Source organism: Staurois parvus, unplaced genomic scaffold (genome assembly GCF_062004578.1).
Source record: "Staurois parvus isolate SC_StPar_1 unplaced genomic scaffold, SC_StPar_1.0 ptg000389l, whole genome shotgun sequence".
NCBI lineage: Eukaryota > Metazoa > Chordata > Amphibia > Anura > Ranidae > Staurois > Staurois parvus.
The window spans coordinates 3,430,002-3,454,762 of NW_028318185.1; the positions used below are offsets into that span (position 1 = coordinate 3,430,002).

Genomic DNA, 24,761 nt, shown 5'->3' on the forward strand with positions numbered 1-24,761 from the left:
ATTGCATATGTATCGTGGGTTGGTCTTTATGTGGTCATGGCAATGAAGGCAACACTTCCAGTTCTCTCACTTAACAATGCTGAATAATGAGATTTCCTGTTATTGGAGAACACATAATTAATATATTCATTGTGACCTTTTGTCAACATGTTTATACAGTTTTGTGCAGTAGTGGTTTGTGAAGGAATTTTGTTTGTCTTTGGGCTGACCATGGCAGGGCCATTGTTCATCTTAAAGTGCAACTGAAGCAAAAAAAAGTTTAAAAAATGTCTAGAAGGTTGGGTGTGTTGGCAAAATAGATATATATACATAGTTTCGTCAGCCAAAAAAAAACTGCTTATTTTTTTTTTCTTCTGTGTAACATAGGTAAACACAAAGAGAAAACTGCTGTAACTTTGGAGGTACTCTAAATACCACGATACAAAAAAACAATAACATTTGAAACATTTATTAATCATTATATTAAAATCCTGACATAAAAGAGAAGGGATGCTCATCTCATGTTCATCTCAATTGCATACCCTACTAGAGTGGGTCAGGGACAGAGGCGGACTGACAATTTGGAAACTCGGGCACTGCCCGAGGGCCCTGGGTCAGTAGGGGCCCCATGAGATGCCCCTGGTACCTTTTTCATAGGCTTTGTTGAATTTGGGCAAGGACACAAGGGCCCCATGATCCCCTATTGCCCGGGGGCCCCATGAGTTGTCAGTCCGCCCCTGGTCAGGGAATTAAACTTGCCTGATGAAGGGGTCCTGCGTTGCTCCAAAATGCTGCACTATGTCTTTTGTGATGTTATCATTCATCAATAAATATTTGGACGTTTTTGACAATCCGAGATGTGTTGGCGAATATGTACATTTGATCAGGGAATTAAATTTCATCTCATGCATGGAACTTCACCTCACTCATAAAAATGATAATAAAAAGCTCCTATACTAACATCTGAACCAAAGAACTTTCAGAACAGGACTTCCTAGACAAACTGTGGTTGTGGTGGTGGTGGCAGGGAGACCCCTTCCTCCCATCTCCCCCACTTCCTCTGTTCTCTTTCCTTCACCCTACACTACCCTTTTGTTTACTAAAGCCATCATTTTCTTCCCTCTTCTTCCCCTTTCATGCCCCCCCTCCCCCCCCCAAGACCTCAACTTTACCTGGGTGTGGCACATGAGATCAGTACAGGAATACAGAGCACAAACTGCTAAATATTGGAGTCCTCTCTCCACAAGCTTTATTTCTTTTTAGTCATGTGATTTTAATGTAATGATTACAAAATATAGATTTTTTTTATTTTTGGTATTTGGAGTACCCTTAAAGCCAAGGTGAAGTTTCCTCTTTGTGTAGACCTGTGTTTAACTAGACGGGCTGATGGTACTCCCCAATTAGTGGTGCGGCACTCCTTGGTATAGGTATTCAGTAGGGTTTTATTGTGTGTGTGTGCACTGCCTATAACACATGCATAGAGCATTGTACATTTCCAAGGAATAGAGATGGGTTTAGTGACAATGTAACTCATCAGAGGCTGCCTAATGGCTCGGGAAAATGTTAGACCAAGAAGAAGACCAGCAGCAAGGAAGCTTTTGGTGGGTCAGGAGAACATGTAATATGGGGTTTGGAAAATAGTCTCTTAAAGCACCCATCACCTCTGCTCTTTCCATGACAACCAGGTATTACTCCATTCTGTATACAGTATGTGTCAGAGATCCAGGCATGTCCAGAGATGTGTGGACTGACACAGGGAAACAGCAGGCTTCAGAAATGATTAAATAATAATATTTATTATGAGCTGCACAAAATAAACAAACACAGTGCAAAACAAAACAAACCTTAAACTAATAGGTACAGGTGCAGTCAGGGCTGGAGAGGTGGAGTGGTCAGGCAGGCCGGGTCAGGAACAATCAGGCAGAAAGGTACAACGGGAGCAGGCAGAAGAATGGTCAGGAATAGCCGAGGTCAGTGCAGGCGGAGTTCTATCAGAGTCAGGCAGGAGACAGGAGACAGGAAACAGGGCACATGGGAAACAAACACCAAGGCACTATGTGCAGGTCTGGCCATTCCTTAAATACACCTCCTGCAATCAGCCTCAGGTGATGGCTGATTGCAGGAGTGAGCTTCTGGTTGCTGAGAGCACCCGCTGGCCAGCCCTGGTACTGCAGCCCACAAGGCAGGTGAGTCCTACCACCATTGGCGAGTCCATTCCTGACAGTATGTCAGTGGCCAGATGGGATTGTTAGAGATGGAGATGAGGGATTAGCTGTTGATCTTTCACAAAACGTCAAACTTTAGTGATCAGTAACAGCATTGTTTCGTCTGCCTGGGCTTCATGTTTTGGGGTGAAGAAGGATTGCATTTGAAACAGCTGATGGAGCTGATTATGAAGGAACCACCATGTTTACATACTTAGAGTTTGAAGCCTGCTTGCTTCACTTTGTACATTTTTACCAAATAAGTAGGACACACTGGAGTGGAACACATTATCCAGCTGGCTTATATTTGTCTTACAGCATGTCATACATGGATTTTAGAATCCATAAATAAAAAATATTATATTTCCTAGGCCCAAATAAACCATATGAATGCTAAAATGTCTGAAAGTGCAATCTGACTGGTGTAGCTGCTAATGGGTCGGTTCTGTTCTGTCAGGTGTTACGCGCTGTCAAGCCAACACTCGAGGATTACGCTGTGATGACAGAGGACAGTTCTTGCCTTTACAGAAAGATGAACCAACTGAGAAATATGTTTGCGTTGATAACGGCGGTGAGAAACTGACATGGACGGAAACTGACCAGGAACTCCGAAATGACCAATGCTTAGGTGAGTACTGTGCATAAACTCCAATGCTTACATGAGTACTGTATGTCTTGTGGTCTACATATCAACTAGAGTAAAAGCTGTGATAAGTTGGTTATAATGCCCACAGTCTCACTTAAATATCCTCTCATTACCGGCTCTATCAAGTGCTCCTCCTTTCTATTTAGCTTTACCCATGGTGTGTGACTCAATTATTGAATCTGTATTCTCCTGAGTAAGGATGAGTATGGGTTTGGTCAGAACCTAGAAACAAGCTGTCATACCTGCCAAATCAGCCATGACCAGGGCACTGCAGCTGCACATAACAAGGAGGCAGGGATGCTCATGACATCCATGACCTGTTATGGCCACATGGTCAAGGAAATGGCATTCCCTGCCCCACAGGGGAATATAACAAAGGGAGGGGATGTTTGGCACATTATTGACCTAATATGGCTACATGGTCAAGGAAATGGCATTCCCTGTCCCACAGGGGATTATAACAAAGGGAGGGGTTGTTTGGCTATGTGACCATATTAGGTCAATAATGTACCAAACAACCCCTCCCTTTGTTATAATCCCCTGTGGGACAGGGAATGCCATTTCCTTGACCATGTGACCATATTAGGTCAATAATGTGCCAAACATCCCCTCCCTTTGTTATATTCCCCTGTGGTACAGGGAATGCCATTTCCTTGACCATGTGGCCATATTAGGTCAATGATGTAAGGAGCACCCCCCCTCCCTTTGTTACATGCAACTGCAAGGTGGGGAATGCATTTGTTTGGCTATGTGACCATATTAGGTCAATAATGTACCAAACAAATGCATTCCCCACCTTGCAGCTGCATGTAACAAAGGGAGGGGGAATGCTCCTTACATCATTGACCTAATATGGCCACATGGTCAAGAAAAAGGCATTCCCTGTCCCACAGGGGAATATAACAAAGGGAGGGGATGTTTGGGACGTTATTGACCTAATATGGCCACATGGCCAAGGAAATGGCATTCCCTGTCCCACAGGGGAATATAACAAAGGGAGGGGATATTTGGGACATTATTGACCTAATATGGCCACATGGCCAAAAAATGCATTCCCCACCCTGCAGTTGCATGTAACAAAGGGAAGGGGGATGCTCCTGACATCATTGACCTGATATGGCCACACGATTATTTTAATTCAATGACAATTGACCAAATGTAGCCCTATTAGGTCAATAATGTCATGAGTATCTCTGCCCCCTTGCTATGTGTGGCTGCGGGGTGGGGAATGCCCTTGCCATGGCCGAATGGGCACTGACTTGGTGGGATTGTCAGCTTTTTTTCAGGTTCAGTACAAACCTAAGTTTGGACCAAACCTGTGCTCATTCCTACTCCTGAGTAGTCTCTGCTCCACCTTCACTTCCCTCATTTCTATACCCAGACATAAATGACCAGCTAGCACAAGCGGCCCCGTCTGCAGGTCTTTTACTCAATGGTCCCTTATCCAGTAAGGTATTGTTCACAAAGCCATCAAATCTCCTGAGCCGGGCTCATTTTCACTTTAAGCTATTAGTATCACAGAACATTACAAAAAGTTTCTTCTAGTGCAGTCAGTAAAAAACGGATCATTTTGAGCTCTTTGGCGGATGTGTCTGGCAGTGCTGGAGAAACACTTTATGATGAAGTGAGTATTGTGAAAGGGCTGTATCAACTTCCAGGAAACTAATAAGACAATTGCCTTAAAAGACGGCCAGCCAAGGATTGTTGCAGCTCAAGAAAAGCTTCTGCAAGAGCAAATTCTCTTTGTGTAATCTGTTTTTTTTTATTTTAATTTATTTTGTCATTTTTTACTGTCTGTGATTCCATTGGGAGAGTTATGGCCCAGTGACACTCCTATGACACGAAGATGGACTGGGAGTCAACAAGACAGAAGGACATAAATGGCAACACAATTTTTCCCACTATACTAGAAAATGTGTTTTCCTTGCTATTTTTGCCCCAATTGAAAAATGTTCCTTTTTTAATATCCCACTAACTCCTTTTCACTTGGAAAAGAACTGAAGGGAAGTCTCCTCAATGAGACCCAGATGGCAATAAAAGCCAGAGAGGTTATAATCCTTACATGTGACGTCATCACGCTCCATGCTGATGGTGATCAGCATTTTTTTTGTGTTGTGAAGCTATCAAGATGCTACTTTTATTCATATATTTTATGGGCCTGTATGAAGCTTTGTTGGAAGCCGCTTGTGAAATTTCTGACTTTTATAAATGGTGTGAAACCATTTTTATACTGACTTCACTATTAGAGTGCACTTTTAAAAAATCTTTTGCTGATGATGAACCCTTGCGGTGGGGAACCTCGATGCCAAGTTCATGATATCTGTGGCGGAATCTTAGTGGCGTATTTGACCATTTATAATGTGATGGTCCACCCTTTCTGGTAAGAGGTGTCAGAAAGCAGGGTGCACTCGGTGTTGGATTTCACGACATCACAATACATCTAATGAGTGATTTGTTGCACAGTAGTAGATGATTTTTCTTCAAGCACTGTGATACTGGACTCATTTGGTTTACACATCTTATGATGGACTTTTTGCACTTTATTTGATATTTGCACTTTCATGTCTATGCATTTTGTCTTTTTGCACTTTATATGGTTTTGAATATTTATTTGGATTTATCTCATATTCTAAAATCAAAACCACTCTCTTAATAAATAAATCCAATTCTCCACAGCACCATCAACACCTTCACCCCAAAAGATGTACAAAAATCAACAAACAGAAGATGCTATACAATAAATCCTCAAAAACTATGTGCAGTCCAAACCCTATAAGTCCAATCTTTAAATCAAATTCTTTATTATTCTATTATTTATTTAGCTATAAAAAAAAGATAATGCACTATGTGAATATTTTTTCTTTTTGAGGTACATTATCGGAGGAATTTTTTGAAAGGTTCTTTGAACACGAGAAGAATTTGATTTAAAGATTGGACTTATAGGGTTTGGACTGCACATAGTTTTTGAGGATTTATTGTATAGCATCTTCTGTTTGTTGATTATCTCATATTCTGTTTATGAGATTTACCTACTTATTTAATATTATTTACCGCTGCTTTTTTTTGCTATATTTAATTGACAATTGGCATCACAGTCCTATAAGTAGCTGCTTCAATAATATTTTTGATGTTTTTTGTAGCGTGGATACACTCTATATATAATACCAAGGTTCTAAGCCTTCCCTACGCTATCTAAAATAACAAAAGGTTTGGCTGGAGCTGGCCTTTAATACTTGCAAGAGAGTTCTTCTGTAATTATAAACTTGAGTCAGACATAAAATATTAGTATGTGCCCCCCCCCCCCGAATGGTAAGAATTAAATACTCGTTCAGTCTACAGAAGATTTAAAGCAGAGGAACACTTACCTTATTCCTTGCCACCCTGGCATCTTGTGAACTCGCTCCTTGAGTATTGAGTGCCACTGGATGGATTGACATCTGCCTGTCAGTACTTGCTGAGTACCAGCTCCTGATGTCACCATGATGAACTAGCAGCATGGGATGAAAGTAGCAACTCACGTCTAAGCAGTGGTGTATTTAGGTTTCGTTCTGCTGTAGGCAACACAAAAATTGACTCCCCCCCCCACGGAGAGACCCTGACACCGACCAACATCTCCCTCCCCCACAAAGAGAGCCTGACATTGACCAACAACACTTCATCCCCCCATACACTGGCAACCCCCCCCCCACCCCGGCAATAGATAAGACATTCACCTTCACAGCTTCAGACATCCCTGGAACAAGAGTCAGGCTCTGCATACACCATCAAGCAGCCTGCAAGCTCTCCCAGATCACACCTGGTCCCCATGCTGTGTGTGTCACTTCTTCCATCCCTTCTTTTGGGGGGAAGCGCTGCCCACCTAAAAAAATGCTGCTGCCCACCTGAAAAATGCTGCTGCCCCCCTGAAAAATGCTGCCTTGGGCAAATGCCTTGTTTGCCTTGTGGTAAATACATCCCTGCCTCTAAGGCAGTGTTTCTCAACTCCAGTCCTCATGGACCCCCAACAGGTCATGTTTTCAGGATTTCCCTCAGATGAAACAGCTGTGGTAATTACTAAGGCAGTGAAACTGATCAAATCACCTGCGCAAAATAATGGAAATCCTGAAAACATGACCTGTTGGGGGTCCATGAGGACTGGAGTTGAGAAACACTGCTGTAAGGTAACAGTATTCTCTCCTAAAACTGGCCATCTGCCGGGAGAATTTAGCTCGGAAGTAACATTTTTTGGAATGTTTGTATGTATGATATTCTATTGGTTATTGTGGTCAAATCAAAGTATAATTAAAGGCTTTTTTTTAGTTTTGGATAGGGTACAGAAGAATTAGAATAGCTGTCAGGTTTTGATTGCTGTCTGTGTCCCCATTAGGGAGATTCACCCTTTCAATTTGTCCCATTTACTGTTACTATCAAAAGTGAAAGTGAAAGAAAATCCCAAATTTTGGGTTGTCATCAGAACAGGAATAGATGGTAAATCTTCCAATTGCAACACTATTTCTGTTGGAGGGATTTCCTCTTACCTGTTTTGGCTATGAGAGAGGAATTGAAAGTAATTCCCCCCCAATGGGACACAGATGGTAAAAATTACTAACAAGGGTTATAACTCTCCCTTACTGTAACAAAAAAAGTTTTGCTTTAGTTCTACTTTAATAATAATTTTCAACCTTAGTGACTAGGAAAATCAAAGGAGAAGGCTAGAAAATTTTCTTCAGTGAAAAAATTCTAAAGGTGAACATGGTTTTCCATTTGGAAAAAAATGATGCTTATTGTAATGTACAAGTGCATCCTTAAATTATAAAATTCAAAAACACTGGCATGGCAATCGAATGAAAATTTTCAGTGTTTTCATGCAAAATTAGTTGAGTCCAAAGTAGTACTTTAGAAAGGTCTGATAAATAATTTTTTGAATTTCAGCACAAATTCAAATGAAATTCCACTAGTGTATGGCTAGAATTACTCTGAATTGCGCTTTGACCTCACGGGCTAATCTTATTAGATATGACACCAGGCACCACCACCTATTTTTTTTTTTTTTTTTAAGTTCGCAAACGTGCAACTATAACGAAAAAACCCGTAAGTGTTCACAAAAAAAGTGCAAGTGCAAAACACCACACGAAAAAGTGCACTTAGGGGTGTGCTTTTGTCCTACCCCGAAAGGGGCTGGACCGCTACCCTGATCCCCCGGGGCACGAAGCTCCTGACAGGGACAAGGTTCCCATTTGGTCCTCCTGGCCAAAAGGCCTGGTGGACCACCGTTCCTTGTGTCCAGCCGAAGCCGGACACCCAGTACTTGGTCAGGGGGCTCTCCCGAAGAGAAAACCCCCTAGGGACCAGGCACCACCACCTATTTCCTTCATACAGGAGACAATCTACCAAGATGAACTCTCTCTAGTTAGCATTTCCGCTTTGATTCCACTATCTAGTATCACACAGTCCAACATAATGAAAGCTGACCTCCATGTTTCATTTATCTTCAAACCGTTTTTTGGACCAAACTTATCCAAATGAACTGTTTACTTCATCCAAAGTTCAAGTTGCTGGGTGTGCTGTATACATTTTACGTAGCCTCAGCTCCATACAGTATGCAGCGCTGTTTCAGCAGCAAGACAAGAAAGTCTCGTGCCCGTCCCCATCCTGAAACTAAATTGAGTTGGGCTGAGTGGCACTCAGCCATTCAGAGGAAACCTTGTACTCTATGAACAAATACAAAGTTTCCTCTAATAGGCTTAGGAGGTGAGGTGGGCTGATGATGCCATGAACGCCACCTCAGCCAATTAGAAGAGGCTTTGTATTCATTCATAGAGTACAAAGCTTCCTCTGAATGGTGGAGCAGTGCTCAGCCTGACTCGATTTTGTTACGGGAACAGGACAGGAAGTCCCCATACCACCGTGTAACACAGCATTGTACACTGTATGGAGCTAAGGCTAGATACAGTCACCAGCTATGTTATTAGGTCCACCTTGCTAGTATCGGGTTGGACCAACATTTGCCTTCAGAACTGCCTTAATTCTTCATGGCATAGATAAAACAAGGTGTTGGCATTCCTCAGAGATTTTGGTCCATAGTGACATGAGTTACTGTTGCCTTTTCATCATCTCGAACCAGTCTGCCCATTCTCCTCTGACCTGACATCAACAAGGCATTTCCATCTACACAACTGCCGCTCTCTGGATATTTTCTCCTTATTAGACCATTCTTTGTAAACCCTAGAGGTGGTTGTGTGTAAAAGTCCCAACAGATCAACAGTTTTTAAAATACTTAAACCAGCACGTCTGGCACCACCCACATGGAAGAAAAATATATTTGAAATATATTTTAAAAATATTCTTCCCAAATATATTGACATATATTTGAAATACTAGAATTTTGGCAATATTCAATATATTTCAAAAATATATTTCAATAAATATATATATGTGTATATATATATATATATATATATATATATATATACACTGTATGTTAAAATGTATTTTTATTACAAAATATATGAAAAATATTTTTAAAAATACATTTTCAAATATACTGTATGTCTTTAAAAATACATTCAATCTACATTTTTGGAATGTATTTACAAATATATGTAAACATATATGTTAAAATGACTTTTTTATATGTTAAAATAAATCTGAAGAATATATTTAGAAAAAAATATTTTAAAAAATATTTTTCAGATATTATGTAAAATATTTAAAAAAGGCATTTCAACATGCAGTATATATATATATATATATATATATATATATATATATATATATATAAATATATTTTGAAATATATTGAATACGGCCAAAATTGTAGTATTTCAAATATATGTCAATATATTTGGGAAGAATTTTTTAAAAATATATTTAAAATATGTTTTTCTTCCATGTGAGCAACAGCCATGCCCCGTTCAAAGTCACTTAAATCCCCTTTCTCCCCATTCTGATGCTCCGTTTGAACTTCAGCAAGTCGTCTTCACCACGTCTAGATGCCTAAATGCTTTGAGCTGCTGCCTTGTGATTGGCTGATTAGCAATTTGTGTCACCAAGCAATTGAACAGGCGTACCTACCCGGTGAATGTATAGCTTATGTAGAGCACCCAACGGCTGCAACTGTTAGTGTAGTAAATAGTTTGCTTTGACCAGCTTGGTCCAAACAAATTATTTGAAGTTAAAAAAAAAAAAACATGGAGATCATCTTGAAAGAATTTGTATTTTATTACTGATGAGGTTTGAAGAAGTCTTAAAAATCATATCTGGAAAAATCTGGAGATAATGAGCTGAAATAGATTTCCACTGCAACCAATTATATTTTTCCATACTCGGTTAGAATGTGAAAACCAGTTTCCAATTCATTGTTGAGTTTTGAACCTGTGAACTGCAGATTAGTAATGTATGTCTCCAGGATCTCACATTTTTAAGGGTACCTGAAGGTTAAAGATGTTGGGAAATTTTGCTATAGTGTCACTTGAGTGACAGCTCTGAGTCTGCTGGGGCTTACTTACGTCACATCCAAGATGGCGGCACCCAGCAGCAGTTTCTCGGTTTTACCATGAATAAAATATGTTGAATGCACATAGTCTTGTTGAGATGAACAGCATGGGTCTTTTTAAAACTTGCTCTGGGGAGGGGCATATATTACAATTTTCTTTATGGCCAACTGAAGTTCACCTTTAAATGCCTGTAATAAATTCATTGCAAGAATAGTTAAAAGCAGGTACCAAGAGGTGGTCATACTGTATGTACCTTTAATTATCTCCCAGAGTCTGCTGGGAATACAAAAGCCTAGGTCAATTAATTATGCAAGAATCAAATTCAACTCTTAAACCGGCCATACATAGATTGAAATGCTGCAGCTAGTTCAGCCGGGACTGGACAAATTTTTATTAATGTATGTATGGTCAGGCTGGCTGTACACAAGGCAATCTATCGATACATGGGTTTTTCCCAAATGATCAATGCTGCTGGCTATAGCCAGCAACACTGATCATTGTATTTTGACAGTGGGGAAGGCTTCCCACTGTCATAATACAATACCATAGTGGGAAGGATTTCCCTATCCACTTTGACTGTGTGCATGGGGGAATTGGGATTATCCAAAAATAATCCATGTCTTAAAACTGGCCATACACTGCTCAAATTTTGGCTAGGCACTGAATATCCAGCCAAAATTCACTTAGTAGGACTGTCACCCCTTTCCACTCTCTAGAATCCTTTGATTGAAAAATTGAAGGGACTGGATAGAAAATATTTGAGTGAACAGTGAAAATTGGCCATACACTGTTCACATTTTGGCTAGTACTGAATATCCAGCCAAAATTCTCTTAGTAGGACTGTCACCCAGTGGTGTATTTAGGTTATGTGCTGCCTTAGGCAACAGAAAAATCGGCACCTCCTGCAGAGAGAACCTGACATTGATCAACAACACCCCTGCTTCCCACCTGAGAGACCCTTCCACTACCACCGTCCCCTATACACCAGCTACCATCCCCATGGAAAGAGAAAGACACTCACCTTCACAGCTCCGGACATGCCCGGGAAGGAGAGTCGGGCTCTGCATACACCATCATGAAACCCACAGCCTCTCTCAGAACCCACCAGGTCTCCATGCCGCGTGTGTCCTTTCTTCCAAGGGGCAGTGCCACCCCCCCCTGAAAAATGCAGCCTAGGCAAAAGTCTTGTTTACCTTGTGGTAAATACACCCCTGCTGTCACCGCTTTCCCCCCCAAGAATCCTTTGATTGAAAAATTGAAGGGGCTGGATAGAAAATATTTGGCTGAACGGTGGCTACATCGTTTCAGATGCAGCCAACACTGGTTACCAAAAAACAGCCACAGCAGGAGATTTGTCCATCCACACTGTACAGCCAGCCCTTGGCCAATCATTGATCGCATGAATCAGGGCCTCACACAATCCCGGAGGACACAGTGGGCACCGGACTGCAATGCCGTGCGCTACCAGGGAGCGCGCACAGGCTGCGAATTTATAAACGGCAACCCGCTTCAGCACTGCTCTCGTCCGGGCCCATGTACATAAACAGTGGTTAAAGAACACTAAAATAGCTCAAAGTATGTTTTTTTTTTTTTAAATACTGTCACCTTAGCAGTACAGTAGTACCATAGTGACACTGTACTACATGTGGGGGGTGATGAAGATTTTTTTTTCTTTTTTACACTGATTGCTGTTACACCCATAAAGGCTGTAAAAGCAATAATTTCTCCTTCTCTCTAGCTGCATTCTTGCAGCCATTGAGAAATACTGTGAGAGCTGTGATTGGTCACAGATTGTCACATGGTACAAGGCTGTTGTGAATAGCCTTGTACCATGTGACCTCTGTGATCATTCACAGATTTCACACGTAGTAAGCAATGATGTCAGAAGTGACATCTTGCTTACACCTATTCATGTGATCACTGTTTGGTCAATCAGTGATCACATGATCGGGACCTCACACAGAGGTCCCGTAGAGCGATCGGTGTTCTGCTGTGTCTGGAGGACACAGTGGGCACCGGATTGTGGTTCCGCGTGCTCCCAGGGAGTCAAAAGTGGCGGGCACAGTTTATGAACGGCAACCTGCCCCAGCTCTGCCACCGTCTGGCCGTTTATACATACAACAGCCAGACGGGAAGTGGTTAAAGAAAAGTTTGAAATAAAATAAATTAAAAAAAATGTAAAGTGCCCCCATCCCACCATGCTCGCACGCTAATGCGAACGCACATGTAAGTCCCACACGCATATGTAAACAGTGATTGCACCACACAGGTGAGGTATCATCGCGAATCTCCGGGGGAGAGCAGTAATTCGAGCTCCAGACCTCCTGTGTAACTCTAGTCTAGCAACCTGTAAAGGCTTTTAAAGCATCACCAATGGAGATTTTTAGGTACTGTAGTTTGGGGTCGATCCATGGGCATACACAATTTTAAAGCATGATATGTTAGGAATCTACTTACTTGGCATAACATAATCTTTTACATTTTACCAAACAATTTGGGTATTATATAGTTTTTGTGTTCACTAAAATTCATTAAAATTTATTTTTTCAACAAAATTTTGCATTTGAAAAACTGCTCTGCAAATAATGTGTGACATAAAAAAATTGCAACATCCACCGTTTTATTCTCTAAAATAAAAAATGTTATACTTACCTGCTGTGTACCAAGGGTATTACAGAGGGCGGCCCCAAACCTCCTTCTGCTGTTCTCTGCTGGCACTCTTGGCTCCTCCTTCTCTCCATGTGTCACCATGCTGCTTCTGATGGTAGCACAGGTGCAGGCTTGCTCCTGAGATGGGCTGTGTGTGCCCATTGACACACACAGCATGGTTTGGCCTCACTGCCTGCTCTCTGTTTGCTGGATTTGACTGACATCAGCAAGAGCCAATGCTCCCCCTGCTTTCAGCCAAGCATGTAAGGGATAGGAGTGAGGAGAGAAGACCGATAGAGGAGCACAGCACTGGTTCAATGCAGGACTCAGGTATGTATTTAGATATGGAGGCGGGATAAACAGCAGCTGAAAGGTTTTTTACCTTACTGCATAGAATGAAGTAATGTAAGAAACTGTTTGACTTTAGAACCACTTTATAGTGATTGTAAACCTCAGACATGAAATATGAACAAAGCACATCCCTCTATAGTGTGTACTTATCTCAATCCATAGCACTAAGTGTCAATTCTGTTTACTGCCTTGTTCTCCTGCTATCATCATGAGTCACTTTTGACAAGTTTTCCTGACACCAAGAGATAAAAAAAGTGACAGGGGAGGGACCTCTAGCACACAGCCTGTGAAAGCTTCAGTGTTGTTCCTGTGTATTGTATGAAGGGTGTGTTCCTTTTCTCCATTTGTGTCACTGGGCTCTGCAGAGTGTAACTTCAGAACCCACGCCCCCTGCTTTCTGAAATCTCAGACAAGCTGTATAAATTCTGCACTTTAGCTGTAGAGAAGAGAGGGCTGCAGATAAACAGGTACCACTTATGTAACAGGATTTGTGTCACCTTTGTGTAGCACCTGAGGCCAGCCACTCTATTGGGTATGTGTAAGAGTTTACAACGACTTTGAGCTATTTTAGTGTACTTTAACCACTTTAACCACCGTTTATGTACATGGGCCCGGACGAGAGCAGTGCTGAAGCAGGTTGCCGTTTATAAATGGCCGCCACATTCGCAGCCTGTGCGCTCTCCCTGGGAGCACACGACATTGCAATCCGGTGCCCGCTGTGTCCTCCGCGATTGTGTGAGGTCCTGATTCATGTGATTAATGATTGGCCAATCAGTGATCACATGAATAGTAGTAAGCAAGATAGCACTTCTGACATCATTGCTTACTACTAGTGAAATATGTGAATGATCACAGAGATCATATGGTACAGGGCTATTCACAACAGCCTTGTACCATGTGACAAGCTGTGATCAATCACAGATCTTACAGTATGTAAACTGCCTCCCCACTCCCTGCTTGTGTGCGCTCCCTGGGAGCGCGCAGCACTGCGATCCGGTGCCCGCTGTGTCCTCTGGAGTGAGGTCCCAATCAGTGATCACATGAAGAATGGTAAGCAAGATGTCACTTCTGACATTATTGCTTACTATGTGTGAAATCTGTGAATGATCACAGAGATCACATGGTACAGGGCAATTCACAATAGCCTAACACAGCTCACACATTATTTCTCTCTGGCTGCAAGAATGCAGCCAGAGAGAAGGAGAAATGATTGCTTTTACAGCCTTTATGGGTGTAAAAGCAATCAGTGTAAAAAAAAAAAAACTTCATCACCCCCTACAAGTAGTACAGTGTCACTATGGTGACACTGTACTGCTAGGGTGACAGTATGTTAAAAAAAATACATAAATAATAGTATAAAAAAATAAAATAAAAATGTAAAAAAAAAATTAGAAAAATTATTTTTGATTATAAACTAATTTGGTTTTTTTTTTAACTAAAAAGATGAATACATTTTGGCCAAGATTTATGAAGAAATTTTATTTATTTGCAAAATGTTATAAGAAAAACACTTTTTCTTTTCAAAATGTTTGGACATTTTCATTTATATAGCAAAAAAAATAAAAATCCTAGTGGTGAATAAATACCACCAAAATAAAGTGTTATTTGTCTCAAAAAAATGCTAAAAAATTCATATGGGTACAGTGTTGCATGACCGCGCAATTGTCATTCAAAGTGTGATAGCGCTGAAAGCTGAAAATTGGCCTGGACTGGAAGGGGGTGAAAGTGTCCAGGCAGGAAGTGGTTAAAGAAAATAGGTATATTGGAATTTTTTTTTCTTTTTGCTAAGTAGACAAAATCAGTTACACCTCCATGTTGGACTGAGATAAGATCTGTAAATAGATGCTGTGAAGGAATGTGGGTAATACAGAGGTTACGCAGTTAGAATTTAGAATTAGATAGAAGTTAGAATTCTTAGTAATCCCACATCTGAATCAGATTGACAGATAAAATGCATAGGAAAAAAATCACATATAAAAGTAGCAATAATCTAAAAAAAGAAGTTAACCAGAAGAGACATTGAAATTGTAGCGATTAAAAAGAAACATTGCTTGGTTTGTAAAAGATGAAATGTCAGCAGCTTCAAATACTGCAGCTTCTGACTTTTAGGAAATGGACACTTACCAGCCCTCGGAGTCCAACGCTGTCTTCCTCGGTGCCGAGTCCTTACTGGGCTTTGGCTCTCCAGTGCCACTACCTTGGACATGGAAGCTGGATGCAGGGACAGACTGACAACTCATGGGGCCCCTGGGCAATAGGGGATCATGGGGCCCCTATGTCCTTGCCCAAACTCAAAAAAGCCTATGAAAAAGGTACCAGGGGCATCTCATGGGGCCCCCAACTGACCCCTGGGCCCTCGGGCAGTGCCCGAGTTTCCAAATGGTCAGTCTGCTCCTGGCTGGATGTGACTTTCTAATGTTTTACAACCGCCTCTCCACTGTATATGCACAAGGAACCGCAGCACCATGGGACTTGTCCCGCAATCTCCTGGGACATGTCACAAGTGCTGCTTCCTTTGTAAAATGAACAGTCTACTTTCTCAGCCCTTTCAACACAGAGGAACCCTTGAAATTACTTTTTGGTCTTGTGGAACCCCTGCTAAAAATTACTGTATTTACAGGTCATGATACATTCGTGTGGTGGTCAGTGGGAAGAATGTTCCTTACCCTCCGTTCACATCAAGTCCGACTTTGAAATCGTGCGACTTTACTGGAAGTCGCACGATTTCAAAGTCAGGGGACCCGCTCATGTCGGGTGTGATTTTCAAGACATCTGGGGGTTTATTTACTAAAGCTGGAGATTCCAAAATCAGACTCCCTTCTGCATAGAAACCAATCAGCTTCCAGGCTTCATCGCCAAAGCTTCATTGAACAAGCTGAGGTTAGAAGCTGATTGGTTTCTATGCAGAAGGGAGTCTGATTTTGGACTCTCCAGCTTTAGTAAATAAACCCCCTGATGTCTATGCAAATCGCACCGAAAATAGTGCATGTACTGCTTTTGAAATCGGTGCGGCTCTGACCAAGTCGGAACCGCACCGATATGTCCGCTCCAATTGTGGACAATAGGGTGCGACTTGGCTTGCAAGTCGCAGGGCATCCAAACCGCATGCCAAGTCATCTCCAGTGTGAACCAGGGCTTACAGTTGTGGTCAAAGAGAAGAATTACCCCCTTATAGATAGCTAAAAAAATCAATGGTGTCAGCGGAAACCTACCTCAGAGGCGGATATTGCTCAAGGAACCCCTAGCAACCTCTGGAGGAACCCTGGCTGAGAAACCCTGGTCTGTTTGCTCTGTTCCTATGGGGTATAATGTAATTTTTATAATAAGGAATCGGCCACAAAGGAAATAGCTACTGCTGTGCTTTCTGTTCAGACACCCCAAAATGCTCTGCATACCAGTGTTGCACCCTGTTTTAAAAATGTATCCATTAGATAAAGAATGTATATAAACAATAAAAACGTATATAAAAGTATAAAACCTTTAGATTGAACCTAAACATAACAGCTTAGAACTAACCCTAAACTTAAGAGAAGTATCATTTTTATTTTTCATAAATTATACTTACCTTGGTGGATGCTGCATCTGTCCCCCACCATCTCTACTGTAAGTTGAAAAGTCAGAAATCACATGACTGCTGATCGCTGAGCTATCATCGCCGCTGTGAGCAGGGAGCGGTGACTGTCAGTCACTGCTCTCTGCTCTGCCCAGGGGTGGACTGACATCTCATGGGGCCCCCGGGCAATAGGGGATCCTTGCCCAAACTCAAAAAAGCCTATGAAAAAGGTACTAGGCGCATCTCATGGGACCCCCTATTGACCCTGGGCCCTCGGGCAGTGCCCTAGTTTCCAAATGGTCAGTCCGCCCCTGGCTCTGCCCCCCCCCCACACACACACACACGCGCGCTCACTGAAGCCCTGGGCTGTGAAAGGGGGAAGTGGCTGGCTCAGATTTTCAGTAGATCGCTGACAGGCTGAGACAGGTGCTGCTCCAGACTGTGGGGTGGATTCCAACCTTAAGGCTAGGTTCACACCTATGCAGGTAGTGTTTGACCCATTTCTGCATTGTGTTTTGTGTTGCATTTTGCATTTTTGCACCTGTGTTTTTGATGCGTGGTTTTTTTTTTTTATTTTTTTTTTCTTGTTGCTAGGCAGATTTAAAATGCAAAATGCATAAAAAATGCAGCAAAAACACACTACATGCTTTTCTGCAGCGGTTCCATTGAAGTCTATAGAACCAAAAATGAAACATTTTGCATTAAAAAAGTCCCTAACCCTTTCCAAAAAACACAACAGGTGAAAACGTGGACATGTCCCATAGGAAATTATGTTAAATGGACTGTACTGTTTTCTGCAAAATGTGAAACGCTGCAGAAAATGCTTAGGCGTGAACCGAGGTTAAAGGGACTCAGGACTCTAAAGATGGGATCTTTCCCCAGCCTGGACTGGCTTACTGTCCTTCAAACTGTAGGGGGTCCGGCTGGGCCCAGTGGGAGTAAACAATGCCCGATCTTTGATATTAGGTGGAGAAATAGTTGGTACCAGTGGGAGTAATAGTGCCCTATTGTTAGTGTCAGTGGCAGGAACAATGCCTCAAGGGTTGTATAAAAGGGCCGCAGTTTGAAGACCCCTGCCCTAAACTGAAAAAAAAAATCAGTTATATTAAATCCATTATATTCCATTTAAAGCTTCAGTTCACACTGTGATAGACCGACTGGCACACTGGGTGCTTCCGTCAAAGCACTGCTTCCTCCCTGCTGGGACACAAGGAATTATTGCTGATCATTAAAAACCAAGAATTAGAGGACACTAGCTTAGGTACCACAAAGAACTCTCTTTACTGTCAACACAGAATTGTAACACACAGAATCTGGTAAGAGCTTGATCACATTATCCTAAACAATGCAATCTGTAAACAGTAATATCATCAGTACATCTAATAAAACAGTGATAAAGTCAAACAGTATTCTAATTAACAACTAGCAGTTAACAGTGATCTAATTAACAGTAAACTAATCAACAGCCAGGCACCCAGGCCAGCCGGGATACTACCCCAGACAGCCCGGCAAGAAGCCCACAGCCCTGAATACACAAAGTACATTACACATGCTGTCTTTCAGGTGTATGCCTTTCGCTAGAAAAGTCATCATTAGATTCATACAATGTTCCAGCAGTCGGAAAAGTAGAATTGATTTATCTGCATAGATTTCTTGAGGGAGATTGTTGGCAAATATTTCTGTCCCAAATGAAGGAGCTTCTCCAACCCAGTCTGCAGGAGGGTCACCATATTTCCTCGGATCAATAACCTGTAGAAGATTAATATTACACCTTTCCATGCACTCCAGAAGGGAAGCTGTATTGTCTCTATTCAGAGAATTAATCCAAACCTCACTCTCAGCGTTCATCAGGTTATTATCCATTATCACAGACTGATCCGCTCTCTCCTCCATCACCTGCCTAGGGATGCCACTGGCTCCGACCAAGTTGGAACCGCACCGATATGACCACTCCAATTGCGGACAATAGGGTGCGACTTGGCATGCAATTTGCAAGTGGCAGGGCATGCAAATCGCATGCCAAGTTGCATCCAGTGTGAACCAAGGCTTACACTTGTGGTCAGGGGCGGACTGACCGTTTTGGGCACTGGGGCACTGCCCGAGGGCCTGGGGTCAGTAGGGGGCCCCATGAGATGCCCCTGGTACCTTTCATAGGCTTTTTTGGGTGTGGTTTGAGTTTGTGCGAGGACACAAGGGCCCCATGATCCCCTATTGCCGGGGGCCCCATGAGTTGTCAGTCCGCCCCTGGACTGAACTGAATTCTCTTCCAGGCTGTGACTGAGAGAAGCAGACAAAATCCCTGGTCTTCTCCATGGGCCATAATCAGTGGGTGGAAGGCTAGCCCCAAGTTCCCTACAAAAGCACCTGTCCCTGTTGGATCTATCATACACCCAAACCAGATCTTTCAGTTTTTGATAGTTTGGAGTCACCGAGTGTGCTCTTAAATCTTTCAGTGATATGTACACTGGAGTACCTGGGTGTATGCACACCTGTTGCAGGTATTTTGTAGACATGTTTTTCTCTCCTTGCTGGGTTTGAATTCATCCTATATTATGGAAAGTACAACACTTGTGGGAATACCAGGTAGCAACCATTTATCAGCAGGAAATTTGGGAAAGGAATAGAGTTCTGTGCTATGTTGGGGAGATCTAACTTCTGGAATCCTCAAAAGGCCAAAAGAAGATTGGGGTTGACTTCAGAAATAATTGAGATATAGCTTTTGAGTAGAACATACCATTAAATGACAGAAATATGCATTGTTATTCTAGTGCTACAAAAGTTTGACTTGGTCCCAGAAGACAGACTAACTATTGATGATGGAGGTTTGGGGACTGCACAGTCCACACCAGTTAAGACACCTCGGAAAACCCTTTTGGAATGTATTGATGGTAAGTCTTAGTACATATAAAATGTAATGCAGTTTCTTATTTCTAGGGACAATCTCAGGACTATATATACAGGGGTTGGACAAAATTATGGAAACACCAGATAAAAGAATGAAATCATTATCTGATATGGTGCTGAACCACCTTTGGCATCGAAGAAGGTCTGAATTCTCCTGAGAATTGACAAATGTACTGTAAGTCTTGGATGGTGGATAATGGAATCTGATACTACTCTTCATGTAAAAATGGCACCAGTTCTCGCAGAGATGCTGGAGGTGTAAAAAGAAGCCTGAAGCTTGTTCTACAAAATTGACCATAGGGGCTCTATGATATTGAGGTCTACTGACTGCGGCACCCAGGGAAGGTGCGAGTCTTTGTCTACATGCTCATCACACCATGATTTGACACTACCAGCTGTGTGAATCAGAACATTTTCATCTTGGTAAATGGCGCTGTCTTCGGGAAACAATGTCTGCAACATGGGGTACACATGAATGGCAAACATTTGTCACTGGCAGTAACTCTACCTTTCAAGGTGATGATGGGGCCTTCAGAATACCAAGATATGGCTGCCCAAACCATGATTGCACCACCAACATGTATACACACACACAAGTATTTTTATGCCTGGCAATGTTCATGGTTTTCCAAGGTAGTAAAGCCCTTTTTTGGTGGTGATGTTCCATTCAGATATACTTTATCTCAGCTTTCAAAAAACATTTTTTAGTAGGATCTAGACCACCTAGTTCGTCAGCAAATTTTAAATTTGGATATTGAAGCAAACTTGTCATCTCAGGCAGGAATCGAAGGTAGAAGGGAACATGCCTATAACTTTTGTTATCCTCCTGAGTGCCCAAAGCGGCCCTCAAACCCAAGGAGATCACTATGCAAATCTTGACTTTCTGTTTCTGAATCAAGACTCTCACACACCCTGGAATGTATTCCTTCTCTCTTGGTGTAGCCTGTGAATCTTGCCGTGACTGTTTTTGGCTACATACGGTACATTTCAGCACATATGTTTTTTGCTTTGCATATGTCATATATTTGAACTGGGCTTTGGTTGTGGATATGCTGTGAACCACGTCTCTCACATTTGAAAAGAACACAAGAAGAGAAAGAGGTGGGACTTCTTCTTTCTAAGTACCAAGAAAAAAATCAAATTTCCTTCTCTTCTGGTGTATTTGCATGTGTTATAAATTTATCACACCCCAAAAACAATTTGTCACAGTCATTACACCCATAAAATGTAATGTATTACACTGGTAAAACTATTAGTCACTTGCTGTATCTCACTGTAACACATGAGTGTTACAGGGCTAAGTGTGACTCTAACTCCTGAACCTAAAGTGACTTGCCCTCCAGAGGATTTACCCCCCCCCTTCCTATTTGCGATACGGTGCTGCGTTCCTTTAACTGACAATTGCGCGGTCACACAATGCTGCACCCAAATGAAATGTATGTCCTTTTTTCCCCACAAAGGGGCTTTCTTTCCGTGGTATTTGATCACCTGTGCCCAGGGGCGGACTGACCATTTGGAAACTCGGGCACTGCCCGAGGGCCCGGGGTCAGTAGGGGGCCCCATGAGATGCCCCTGGTACCTTTTTCATAGGCTTTTTTGAGTTTGGGCAAGGACACAGGGGCCCCATGATCCCCTATTGCCCTGGGGCCACATGTGTTGTCAGTCCGCCCTTGCCTGTGCCTTTATATTTTTGCGCTATAAATAAAAAAAGACTGTCAATTTAGAGAAAAAAAACAATATTTTGACTTTTTGCTATTAAACATGCCCAGTAAAAAAGAGGTGGCTGTTTAAAACAGAACTCCAGCAAAAAAAAGGAGAATTCAACTTAAGTTGCTCTTTAAAATTAAAATAAGTGGCTTTAGTTGCAATTCTAACCTTCAATCAGGAACTGTCCCCTGCAGTAATTCCATTCCACCACTAAACAGCGCCAGCCTTTCTGGTTAAATGACAGCCAGCGTCATGCAAGCCACTTCCTCTGAGCCCAGGCTGTCATGGACCTGCCCCCTGAGCCTGGGCTGACTGTACTACTGCACTGACATATAATGTTAGCTCCATTTAGGACAAGAATAAGGACTGCCCACCGCTGCTGTTGAACAAGATGAGGAAGGACCTGTGACATCACTGGGCCAGCAAGAAGACTGCTAGATTAACCACTTTCTAGTAAATACAAAGGATGACATTGCTGTGGGGACAAAGGAAGAGGTGGAAGACACAAAAGAGAATTTATTAGTTGGCGTATGCTATAGGCCCCCTAAACTGAGGGATAAAGAGGAGACTGATCTTCTCTCAAAGTCAGAACTGGAGGCGAGGCAAAGCAATGTTAGTATCATGGGGGGCTTCAATTAACCAGATATTGACTGGGCAGATGGAACTGCTTAGACATCGAAGGCTTGGAATTTCTTAAATATCTTGCAGGATACTTTTATGTGTCAATTGGAAGCCCCAACTAGAAATAATGCTCTGCTAGCTCTATTAACCACTTGCCCTCCAGAGGATTCACCCCCCTTCCTGACCAGGCTATTTTTTTGCGATACGGTGCTGTGTTACTTTAACTGACAATTGCGCGGTCATGCAACGCTACACCCAAATTACATTTATTTCCTTTTTTCCCACAAAGGAGCTTTCTTTCGGTGGTATTTGATCGCCTGTGTGTTTTTTATTTTTGCGCTATAAATAAAAAAAAGGCAGACAATTTTGAGAAAAAAACTATAGTTTTGACTTTTTGCTAATTAAATATGTCCAGTAAAAAATTTTAAAAATCAAATTCCGTCATAAATTTAGGTCAAAATGTATTCTGCGACATGTCTTTGCTAAAAAAAAGAATCGCAATACGTTGAAATTAATTGGTTTACGTGAAGGTAATAGCATCTACAAATGGCGGTATAGATACTGGATTTTTTTTTAATACTTTTTTTATACTCATTTCTGTTTGTTTGGAACAAGCAGTGTACATTAGTTGCAGTCATGTACACTACACATCCCACAGTCCATCGGAGGCGAGTAAGAGAGGGCGGCTGAGGTCCTACATACAGTGGGACTGTGGAGAATGAGAGCAGCCAACTTCTAACAGAAGGATAGATCACAGCAGCAGAAAAAAGGAATTTGGAGGTTTGGAAGAGGCTGAGAGCAATAGAAGGGACTTTTTTGAATTAAGAAAACATGTTTTATACCAGCTCAAAAGTGCATTATACCTACCCATTGTGTTTTGCTAACTTTTATTATTTCAGATTGCGCAAAAGAAGAATCATGTGACTATGTTGCGGTATCTGGGAATGGAACTGGCGGGATCTGTGAGCAGTATAATGGAGAAGGATCAAATATCATCTGTTCCACCAATAATCAGGTATTACTATTGTCAGCTGTAGTACAAAGTCTGCTAAAGGTAATACTTAGGAAGGTAGAGGCTGTACTTGGACTTAGTGTGGTTTGGAGTTGTAATTTCTGAATATACACTACGTAGTTATGTGGCAATTCAATCAGCATTGTCTCCGAATTTCCAGCCACCAATTTTTAAAACATATTTCTTATAGGAATTTATATAGCACCAATAATGTAAGCACTTTACATATTGTACAGTGCCCAGAGGCGTCCCTAGGGTTGGTGTCACCCGGGGCGGTAACACTTGGTGACACCCCCTCTCCGACGACCTGCGGATTGAGCATAATGGATCGGACTCCTATCCATTATGCTCAATCCGCAGATCTGATCCATCCTGCGGAGATCGTCGACTTTCTTTACAACTTACCTTTTCTTGGAGCGGGTCCGGTGTAGCGGCAAGATGTGTCTCCCATGTAGATATGTCCCCCCTGAACAGGGGCAGACTGACAACTCATGGGGCCCCCGGGCAATAGGTTATCATGGGGCCCCTGTGTCCTTGCCCAAACTCAAAAAAGCCTATGAAAAAGGTACCAAAGGGCATTTTATGGGGCCCCCTACTGACCCCGGGCCCTTGGGCAGTGCCTGAGTTTCCAAATGGTCAGTCCACCCCTGGTGCTGGCATTCTTTTGGCACTTATTTTTGTAAATTTAATTTTTTTAGAAGTTTCATGTTTCGCTGATTTAATATTTTCCACTGTTTTTAAAATGTTTTATTTTACTTTCTTTTTTTTTTTTGGGGGGGGGGGGGTAGTTGGTCTTGCTCAGGGTGCAAAATAGTCTAGCACCGCTTCTGGGAGTAGTGCTACATTGGATCATGCTTTTACAGCATATGTACTAGTTTGTTCATTGTGGGCAGCTTAGAGGTTGCTTAATAGCTGGAGTTTAGGTATGAAAATGTTTATAGCTTGGACCTATATATGTGTGTGCCATACCTCTGGGATGCCCGTGGAAGCTGGAAATCACTGTATTATGTCCAATTACTACAGTATTCTCTACTAGGTTCCAGGTTCCGTGCCCAGTATTTATTTTAACAGCGCAACACATTTTGTTTAACCTCCTTAGCGGTATTCCCGAGTGTAGCTCGGGGTAAAATTTCTATACCAAAAGCGGTAACCCCGAGCTACACTCGGGCTTACCATGCGGCGTTGCTCAGGGAGTCCCTGCAGCACTTACCTTGTCCTTCGCTCCCACAATGGGTCCCCTGCAGCGTCCCCGGCCATCTCCTCCGGCCGATGCAGGCATCCGGCTTCTGTGTTCCGGTCCCTGTGACGTCGGGACGTACGGGCGCCGGAACCAGCGGGAGATTTGAAATTTTAAAAAAATGGAATTTTTGCTGTCATTGCTATTTCAATGCATTTCACATACATTTTGTCCCTACTGCTTTGTCCTGCGCCCTGCCTGCATTTTGAATGTTCTTTCTGCCTGGAAACTGAAATACGTCCATGGCGTCCAAAAAGCGTCCCTTTACGTCAAAAGCGGTTTTAGAACAGCTAGAGAACAGCGATAGTAAATCAGAACCACTTGCAGAATTGAGTGATAATGATTTGTGGGGCAATTCGTCATCAGACACTGAAAACAATTTTGCGACTTTGCTCAGCGATGTGTGAATTTGCCTCTGTATTT

The 24,761-nt window shown here is 42.2% G+C and overlaps 1 protein-coding gene across 1 annotated transcript in view; it reads left to right on the forward strand.

The window, feature by feature from the left end:
- Positions 1-24,761, forward strand: part of TG (thyroglobulin) — a 439,344-nt gene that overhangs the window by 140,351 nt on the left and 274,232 nt on the right. The window contains exons 22-24 of the mRNA XM_089685945.1: positions 2,641-2,811; positions 19,626-19,745; positions 22,989-23,104. Coding sequence (XP_089542071.1) covers positions 2,641-2,811; positions 19,626-19,745; positions 22,989-23,104 — 407 coding nt within the window. The remainder of the gene's footprint in view (positions 1-2,640; positions 2,812-19,625; positions 19,746-22,988; positions 23,105-24,761) is intronic.